Here is a 10,130-nt window from a genome sequence, read left to right on the forward strand (position 1 = left end):
CACACAAGGCCCAATGATACACCAACTTCCTCCAAACACGCGCAAAGTCATGTACCCTAGCTTGAGCCCGAAGAAGTTCAACACTTGCATTGACAGAGACCACTTGCCGCGATGCCACTTTGTTGAATCCATTTTTAGAGTGCCAGAAGAGGTTAAAAGAATCGTTAGCATGCAAACATGGAACCATGGTGCCCCCAACCACCTTAAATGGATGCCATCTAATGCTTTCTCGTCAAAAGCAATGTGGGAGGTAGTCAAGGAGAAAGGCCAAATAAATAAGATTTTTTCCAATGGTTTGGTCTAAGAAGGCATTTCCTCGAGCTGCCATCAAACTAAGGTGGGCATTAGAGGACCGTCTCCTCACGCAGGATATCATTAGTGAACCACTTTCTTGATCAGGATCATGTGTGGTGCGTGATATATCAACTTTTAAAGGATAGTTTTGCTTTGTTCTTATTGATCCAATCGAATGGAAGTAACATAAATAGCCGTTCTGTGACTGGAATAAGTGTGCCTCTTACAATTCGACCAACATTCCAAGACCTCAAAATTTTGCTTTTGGTCATTGAACCGGTCAAATGGAAACAACGACAGTAATTGAAAGGGGCCTGCCCTTTTACCTAAATATGAAGACCAAGAATCCAAGAAAGGTAAGTACCTGATAAATTGGTAAATTTTCAGCATGAGAGAGTGCAAGACCCACTCCGGAATCTTGTTGTTAACAAAGTAAGATGTCATACTTGATAGAGCAGGACAGTTTCATAATTCCTGCATTTCTGCTACTAGTAGCTTTCTCATGAGGTTCTTTCAACATTGATGAATTAGGAGAATGCAGCACATAAACCAAAGTTTAAAGCCTTATTAACATCTCCAACGATGGCCACCATATCACCAACCAAAGCAGTGGCAAAGGTATCATGTACACATTATCGATGGTTGATATGCGTGACTATAGAAACCAATATAGGAATGATGAGGGCAACACGAAACAGACCAACCCTTTATCAGAATGTCCTGACGCAGGCTACTCAAAATATACACTCATTCTCATGTAACAGTCGTGTTTGATGGGCTTAGTTACAGCACAGAGAACAATATCAATGACGATGATAATCTAACAAGGAACACAACATTGACAACAACAAACAACCATTTCTTTTCGAATATCTTTATTCTCAGGGTCTTGCTTTTGTAGGAGAGACTTTCAAATTCGTTGCTACGAGACATCCGGACTCGATTCCAAACCATGGACAAAGCTAGACTTTCTAAAGCCAAAATTCCTTTCAGTTCCATTATTGAAGACGTCGTTGCAATGATCTAGGAAGAAGGGAGCCCAGCCTTCTCGAACATACGAAGAAGATTACTCCCAGTAATGATGAGCAGCTATTCAGGATATGAACTAAGTGAATTTTTCTAGATTTGATGCTACAAGGTATGAAGAATAGATAACAATTAAGAGAATGATGATTTTTTTTTTATGATGAGGAACCCTCTGCCAATGATGGTTTTTCAAAAGGAAAAAGCAAAATAAAAAAGAAATCAGATATTAGAATTTTCAAAATATACAGGCAATAAGGCACCACAAAAAAAAGGATGCAATATAAAAAAAGAAGCAAAACCAAGGAAAGGCACTAGAATGTGCTCTACATGAGGTCCATGATGTTGACTAAGCAGGAATATCTTGAGGCCTACAACAATGTGCTAGTGTTGATGGCTGGCATTTGGAGTCAGACGAAGTTAGGAGTGAGCAATGGGTTGGGCCGCCCAGTTGGCCGGGGAATTTAAACCTCAGGCCGGGCCTGCGTGCCTACATGGGTGGCCTGGCCCAGTTTTTATATAAGAGTGGTTTAAAAATTGTATAAAACATCATATTTGAGTCAACTTTAACACATGAAAATAATAAATAGAATGTGCTAAACATGACCTAACTGTATTGCTTTTGGAGCTTAGATCTATGTAAATCAAGAGTGTACCACTATAAGCTATGGTGGTACAGTATATATATATATATATATACCCGTGGGCTGACTTTTTGGACCTAAGGCCAGCATGTCAAGGACGTGCTTGACCAAGACCAGCCCAGTCGGCCTGATCAATTTGCACACTGGCCTGGCCCATTGCCCACCCCTAATATGAAGTACCACGAAGAAATAGCTCACAGCCTCACATGTTTTAAAAGAGAACTGATCCATGTAACTTAATTGAATATGGCTTTGAAAAAACTTTATTGTTTTGTAAGAAGACTATACCAACTAAATTTTGTCTACTAGACCTTGGTTTGTTAATTGTTATTCAATAATCTTAACTCAAAGCAATCACTTTGTTTTTCAGCATAAATAAAAACGGTATAGTCATAATAAGTCAAGATTTGGATTCACTCATAGCTTTTAAAAACAATGAATTTTTAATCTTTTCTTTAATAGAATGTTTATTCTGTTCGACTACATTTTCATTTCCATAAACTGCAATTTAAGTTGCCCATACTCAGATCCACACTATCAATGAGCAGTTGATTTAATGACGGGAATATATTTTAAATATTTTGAAAAACTAATGAGTTTAATCTAACTGAAAGCAAGATTCATACGCTAGAAGAAGTGTTTACGATGATATCATTTCAAAGAAATTATAGAAAGAATTGAAACATCATATAGGTCTCCAAGAGAATAATAACACGAGGTAAGATATGGAATAATTGGACCTGCATGCAATTGTTCCCCTAGTGCAAGCATACCAGCAAGTACGCCAGTTAAAATTGATGCCACAGCTGCACAAGTTGACACCACAATGACCCATTGACCATTCAATGCTTTAAACCTCGAGTCTGCACAACATTGTTGAGCTGCATTACTAAGAACTGGCAATCATTTTAAAGAAATAGAAAAAAGACAAAAAGCAAACAGATTGCTCCAGAAAGCATAAGCTTGAGTTACCATTCATGGATGATGCAAACATGCCCCATGAATTGATTATTTCTGAAAAGCCATTATGCTATATCCCAAGAGTCGAGCACCTAGACTAGAGACCACCCGTACCTATCCAACGAAAGAAAAACTCTTTTCTTTAAACTCAAGCAATTCAACAATTCAAGAGAGGCTACCATTACTTTAATCAATGCAACTGGAGAAATGCAAAATCATGACAGGCCTGCACCGATGGATATTAAGATACAACTCCAGACAAAATAAAAAAAACACATATTAAAAACACATTCAAGAAAATGTGCCGTGGTGTATGTTGTTTGCTGATGATATTGTTTTGATTGATGAGTCTAGAGCTGGGGTTAATGCTAAGTTAGAATTATGGAGACAGACATTGGAAGCAAGAGGTTTTAAGTTGAGTAAGAGTAAGACAGAATACATGGAATGTCGATTTAGTAAGCAACGTAGTAGTGATGGGAGTGTAGTGAAGCTTGGTGAGCACGAACTACCGGTGGATGATTCTTTCAAATATTTGGGATCTATCATTCAAAAGTATGGAGAAATTGATGGAAATGTAAATCATAGAATAAAGGTTGGGTGGATGAAATGGAAGAGTGCAACTGGAGTGTTGTGCGATCGTAGAATGCCATTGCGGTTGAAGGGAAAGTTTTATAGGACGACTATTAGGCCCGCTTTACTATATAGTACGGAATGTTGGGCTGCCAAGAGACATCATATTCAAAAAATGAGTGTAGCTGAGATGCGTATGCTGAGATGGATGTGTGGAAATACAATAAAAGATAAGATTCAGAACGAGGAGATACGTAAGAAGGTAGGCGTTGCACCCATTGAAAATAAGATGAGAGAGAATCGTTTACGGTGGTTTGGACATATTCGACGTAGGCCTAATGATGCTCCAGTTAGAAGGATGGAGAAATGGGAAAATATATTAGTTAAAAGAGGTCGGGGTAGGCCTAGGAAGACATGGATGGAGGTGATAAGAAATGATATGAATGCTTTGAACCTCACCGAGGACATGGCATTGGATAGAAATGAATGGAGAAGAAGGATTCATGTGGAAGACCCATAATGATTTTCTTTGTTGGTTCATATCGCCGACCCCAATTGTTTTGGGATGAAGGCGTAGTTGTTGTTGTTGTTGTTTGTAAAGGTACCTGATAGACAAATCCAATACCACCCATCTTTGATATGACTGATGCCATCCTGCAAATAACACACCAAAACAATGTAATGTAATATCCATAAAAAATAATTTTAAAAAAATATAAAGGTTGTGGGGAGAAACTTGGTATCTTGATGCCTAATGTACCCACAAAGATAAGTGACAAGTTTAAGGAAAACCAAGAGACCCATACTCTACAACATTTGAATGGCCAACGGAAGGATATTAACCTGGAAAGAAGAAGCTCAAGAAACACTACCCAAGAAATGGAAAGAAGCAAAATGATGAATCCCAAAGAAGAAAATTGGGAAAAGAAGATAGCCATAAAGAATCCCAAATAGGACACTTTGACCTTTCTCCCTGTTGTAATCATTGTCTGCATGCCCACTCATTCAAGAATAAAAAAAAACATTGTTTTTCATGAATATTCACATCCATGTCATGCACATTACACCTTGATTTTCATCAATATTCACATGTATGCCATGTGCATTACACTCCCAAACTATTTCAAAGCATAAGTGTAACCCAACAAACTACAAAAATGACTAAGCATCACCTTTATGTCATTTTAAAAAACTGTAACACAAAAGAAACAAAGTTTTCAGGATTAAACAAGCATTATTTTTATGTTGAAACAGTTCATTCCAATGTATGATTCTTAATAAGTGAACCACATTTCTCAAACTTGTGGGCAAGGGCGTAGCTAGGGGGGGGCAGAACTGGGCTGTAGCCCAGTCCTGCCTCCCGAAACAGTTAATTTTTTTTGTTTTTTTTTTTAAAGCCCAGTCCTAGCCCAGCCCTGATTCCATATGAAATAGATTTTTATCCATTTTTGTAGCCCAGTCCAGTCCTAGCCCAGCCCTGACTGCAGCAAATAGTTTGATTTGTCCATATGAAATAGATTTTTATTAATAATTGTAGCAATTTTTTATTTTATCTCAAAAAAAAAAAAAAAACGGGGGCGCTGCCCCCGAACCCCCGACTATCGCACAAATAAAAATTTTTTTGCTACACGCATGTTTCCCCCCCCCCCTCACATGAATCCTAGCTACGCCCCTGCTTGTGGGATCAACTTGCTTAAACATAATTCACCTTTCTAAACTTCCATGTGCAATCAAAAGTTCATATGAGTCTCAACTCTCAAGAATGAAGTGAACACAAAAGATAATAATGATTCATCACAATCCTAGAAAAGAGGCTCCTGCATCCAGAAGTTGAGCACATAAAGGACAGCAACATGACATGGCATCATACAAGTATGCATGTAAGAACCACCAAACTTTTGTTCTTTGAGCCCCTTTTCAATCCCCAGTACCTAATAATCACTCTCAGTTCCTTTCTGTCCTTTTTTTCCAGTCTACTGGTAGATCATGAACAAGTCCTAATCTAGCAGCCAGATTGTTTATGGAATAGAAAGACATATCAACTAAATGGATAAAATGAGGGGGAAATGGGCCAAGAATTGGTAGCAACATCTGCTCTCTTCTTGATGCACCATCAAGGGATGTTAGATCATGCTTCACTGTACATGCACGGCCTAGGAAAAATGGACAATTAGGATAACAGGTTGTTTGTGTAATACAAGGAGCTTTGCCGGATCACCAGGTGGGCTGGCGGAGTGGATTCGAGCCTGCCACATTGGCATGGGTCGCATTGCTTTGTTGTAACAACTAATCTTGCTGTGAATTTTTTTTGTTCTTTTTCCTCTTCCATCCTTCTCATTTGTTTGTTTACTTAATGGCAGTTGTTGTTTGTCATTCAGAACCTTCTCTGGTACTGTACATTTCCATACAAATTGTGAAAAGATAATACATTTCCAGCTTTAATTTCAACACTAGAATTTAATAAGGATAACCCCAACAAAATAATGACAAGAATTTCTCATGGAGCTCCACCCCTACCTCTTTCCCTGACTTCCCTTTTCAATTCAAGAAATTGAACAAAGGTCCTCAACCAAGATAAAGGATTAGAAATATTTAATGAGGTGACTCAAATGTATTCATCTCACATTGCTTTAGTCAATACAACCAGAGAAATGCTAAATCATGACAGGCATACAATGATGGATACTGAGATACTACTCCAGACAAAGAGCGGATTAAAAGGTACCTGATAGACAAATCTGATGGTACTGCAGGATAAAGTGATGAAATGCACAAAGAAACAAATGTCTTCAGGGATATTTGTTTTACATGCGTAAATCATATCTTTGATATCAGTGATGCTGTCCTGCATGCAATGCACCAAAGTATTTTAATCTAATATCCATCAATTAAAAATATTTTCTAATAAACAAATAGGTTCTAAAGAAATAAACTTGCTATCTTGAATTTCATTTTATCAATTATAAATTATTTAGGTTTAGCATTAGATAATGATCCCTAAAGTACAACATGGAGCTCAATAATAAGGTCAGTGTCACCAATATTGGCTATATTTTGAAAATATCATGATACCAATATTGGTGATATTTTGAAAATATCACGATATCAATATTGGTGATATTTTGAAAATATTGCAATAATATTGGCAAAAATCAGGTAAGCCAATACTATCTGCAAAATATTGTGATATTTTCAAAATATTGCCAGAAATGAAAATATCGCAATATATCACGATATTTTCGTGGTATTTTTGACAGAAATTTATTACTTTATATATTTTAAGCTATTTTTGTTTTCATGTTGCTTATATTTTTGCAAGAAAAAATGATACAAATAATATTATTTTCTTATCTTATTATTTTTTATATTTTTTAATTTTTGAAACTCCCAAGATTTTCCCAAGAGAAACCACTTTTTGAAAATCTCTGTGACAAAAATCCCTCTCCAAGAAATTACCTTGAACGATATAGGTGACTATAAGATAATAAGTAACCCTGCAAGACCTATTCTACAACACTTGAAGGGCCTATAAAAATATATTAACTTGGAAAGAAGCAGCTCAAGAATCACTTTCTAGAAATAGAAAGATCAGCAATTGGATATCAATTGCAAAGCCAAGTCATAACTAGGGTAATAGTTAAAACTGATACCATGTAGTATGAGTATATAAGATGCCAAGGTGCCGAGCAGCATGTACTTTTCTGCATGAAGAAAGAATGGCGACATTGAAACTCTCCATGTGTTGAAGAAAAGATCATTTAGGAATTTCACAGTATCTTGCACAGAAATCCATCACGTAGTTGAATCTTTATATCTGTGTGTCACCCATAAATAAGTTCATCTTAGATGTGAACACAAGTGAATATATTAAAGAGTTAATTTGTCTTCAACTATGAAACCTCTCCTTAGCATCTCATCATGTAGACGGAAAGCCTCTTTCAAATTGTTTGCAACAACATGACCATTAATAAGTGATGTGTAGGTTGATTTGTCAGGCATTATGCCTCTATCAATCATTTTTCTAAAGATGGAATCAGCTTCTTGCATTCTACCTTGCATGCAAAACCCATTCAAGAGCACATTATATGTAATGATGTCAGGAAGTATCCCTTGACTTTCCATTGTACGGATAAGAGCAAAAGCATCATTGATCATTTCACGCTTACAGAACCCATGACATAGAGTATTGTATGTTATCTTATCTGGAAGAATACCTTCTGAAATCATCTTCTTCAAAACATCTTCTGCTTTGCTTACATCCCCCGACCTACAGTAGCCCTTAATAACAGAATTATATGTGACAACATTAGGCTTGATGCCTTTCTTCATCATTTCATCCCGTAAACATAATGCCTCAATCACATTACCCTTGCTACATAGTTCATCAATCAAAATGCCGTATGTAACATGATTGGGCAAGATGGCTCTTGAGATCATAGCATTCAACAATTCTTTTGCTTTCTCAGTATCACCCTCCTTGCAAAAGCCATCTATCAATGTATTGTATGTGACAATATCAGGTTTTATATTCCGTTCAATCATCCTCTGGAACAAATTCACAGCTTTTTCAATATATCCATGTTTGCAATAACCATCTATAATGGTGGCAAATGTACAATAATCTGGTGCTATTCCTCTTTCATTCATCTCAGTGAACAGCTTCTCAGCTTCTTCTAGTCTCTTCTCTTTACAGAATCCATTCATGATTGCATTATATGTAACAGTATCCGGAAGAGCACCTGTTTGTACCATTTCGTTCCGAACTTTTAGAGCCTCATTGGTCCGACCTGTCTTACAGAACCCGTTAATCAGCATAGTATAAATAACGATATCAGGAACCAAGCCCGCAATCTTCATATATTCAAAGTGCATCAATGCCTTGTTAAGATCTCCTTCCTTTGAAAAGAATCCGATAAGTAAGCTGTAACTAACAATATCCGGTACAAGGCCATAAGATCTCATCTCCTTATAAACTTCAGAAACTTCAACAGCATTTCCTGTCTGACAACACCCACTAATCAAAATGTTGTAGGTTGAGGTGTTGGGAATCAATCCAGCTCTTAACATATCACCCACTAATTCTTTGGCCTTCACGTACTGCCCTTTTCTACACAGTCCATTAATCAGAGAATTATAGGTGACAACATCGGGCCGCAATCCCTTACTCAACATAACATCCAGTAATCCAAACGCTTCCTCAACAAGACCTTCACGACTGTGCGTATCAACCAATGTATTATACGTTACGATATCTGGAGGATTTCCCTTACTCTCCATCTCCGACACGAATTCAATGGCTTTCTCTATCTTCCTTTCCTTGCACAACGCATTAACCATTATGTTCAATGTATAAATGTTCACCACCACCCTGCTCTCAATCACCTCCCTATAGACCCCCCATGCCATATCCACCCAATGTGCCTTCACCAAGCCCCCCAAGAGGCTATTACAAGCGTGAATCGAAGGCGAGACACCCCTGCTCCTCAAATTTCTGAACGCCTCCACGGCTTCCCTCAATTTCCTCGACTGGACGTAAGTCTTAATCAACAAATCGAACACCAACGGGTTCGAACCACAATTCTCATAAGTACCCATCAAACTTTCGACAATGGCGGGTCTCGAAACGCCTCGTCTCCTCACCATCCTCAGAATCAAGGCTTGTGCATCCGAGAGCCTCCGACTCCTAACCAAAATATGAATCATGGCGCTCAAGGAATCCGCCGAATGCCGAAAACCCAACTGCCTGCCCAACCAATCTATGAATTTCTGCCCTAAATCCAAATCCCCACTACATTTATACAAAACACCGATCACGATCGATGGGGTGAGATCGGAAACGAAGCAACGCAAGTAATTCCAAGTACCATTCTCCAAACTGCGGAAGATGTCGTCGATTACACGACGGGAGGAGGCGGGGACACCGGAATCTCTCCCGGAAGAGGGGGGTTTTGGTGCAGAAGAGCAATTCGAGAGCGGTTCTGAGGGTTTTGCGAGGGATCGAGCCAGCTTGTGGCTTCGGAGTGAGGGTTCCTGTAGGGTTTCGACGGGAGGGAGGGATGGAGAAGCAAACTCACGAAATCGTGCCCGTAATTCGTATCTGAACAAACGGGGAACTCCCGAGGTGCTTATCCTGGGACGAGGCGTTCCGACTGTTGCCATTAACCAAACGCTCACTAGGGTTTGCCTGTTTCAGTTCATAATCATATAAATAAATTTCGGGTTTCTGCTTTTTCCCGTGTTCAGTAGATCCCGGACCCGGTATGTCAATGAATCGGATTTTATCCGATATCCGACCAAATTCGATTCCGTTTAGTTGCACCTGGTAAGCCATATTCATATCGCACTATAATTGACAGATATTTAAACATTTTGCATGTAAGAAAAACTTTTCACCATTCCAATCTGAATCTGGATTCCAATCTGGTTAGACAACATCCAACAAGTAAATATGTTATTTTATTACATCAAATCCGAATATGAACAGTTTACATTCCTAATGCCGCTCAAACCAACCCCGTTTACGTGACACGGATAGCACAGGAGTGGAGTGGAAGCGATTACGTGACACAGAATGGTGCAAGAGTAGAAGCTTCTTTTTACTTTTTTCAGTTTAGAATTAGGAATTTAATTATGGGTTTG

At 38.3% G+C, this 10,130-nt stretch overlaps 1 protein-coding gene across 1 annotated transcript; it reads right to left on the reverse strand.

Annotated features, from left to right (window-relative positions):
• Positions 1-2,585: 2,585 nt before the first annotated feature.
• LOC149820306 (Tetratricopeptide repeat (TPR)-like superfamily protein) lies at positions 2,586-9,650 on the reverse strand. Its single transcript, XM_089981785.1, has 4 exons — positions 7,142-9,650; positions 6,217-6,336; positions 4,097-4,145; positions 2,586-2,824 (listed from the first exon to the last, which is right to left on the reverse strand). The coding sequence occupies exon 1, from the start codon at positions 9,648-9,650 to the stop codon at positions 7,359-7,361; it is 2,292 nt and encodes a 763-aa protein (XP_089837911.1). The 3' UTR covers positions 2,586-2,824; positions 4,097-4,145; positions 6,217-6,336; positions 7,142-7,358.
• Between the last annotated feature and the right edge of the window lie 480 nt (positions 9,651-10,130).

The sequence above is a fragment of the Nuphar pumila genome, chromosome 12 (genome assembly GCF_984573655.1).
Source record: "Nuphar pumila chromosome 12, dmNupPumi1.hap1.1, whole genome shotgun sequence".
Lineage (NCBI taxonomy): Eukaryota > Viridiplantae > Streptophyta > Magnoliopsida > Nymphaeales > Nymphaeaceae > Nuphar > Nuphar pumila.

Bases quoted from the DNA above. Each gene is read 5' to 3' on its own strand.
- LOC149820306 (XM_089981785.1), bottom strand. From the start codon at position 9,650: ATGGCAACAGTCGGAACGCCTCGTCCCAGGATAAGCACCTCGGGAGTT.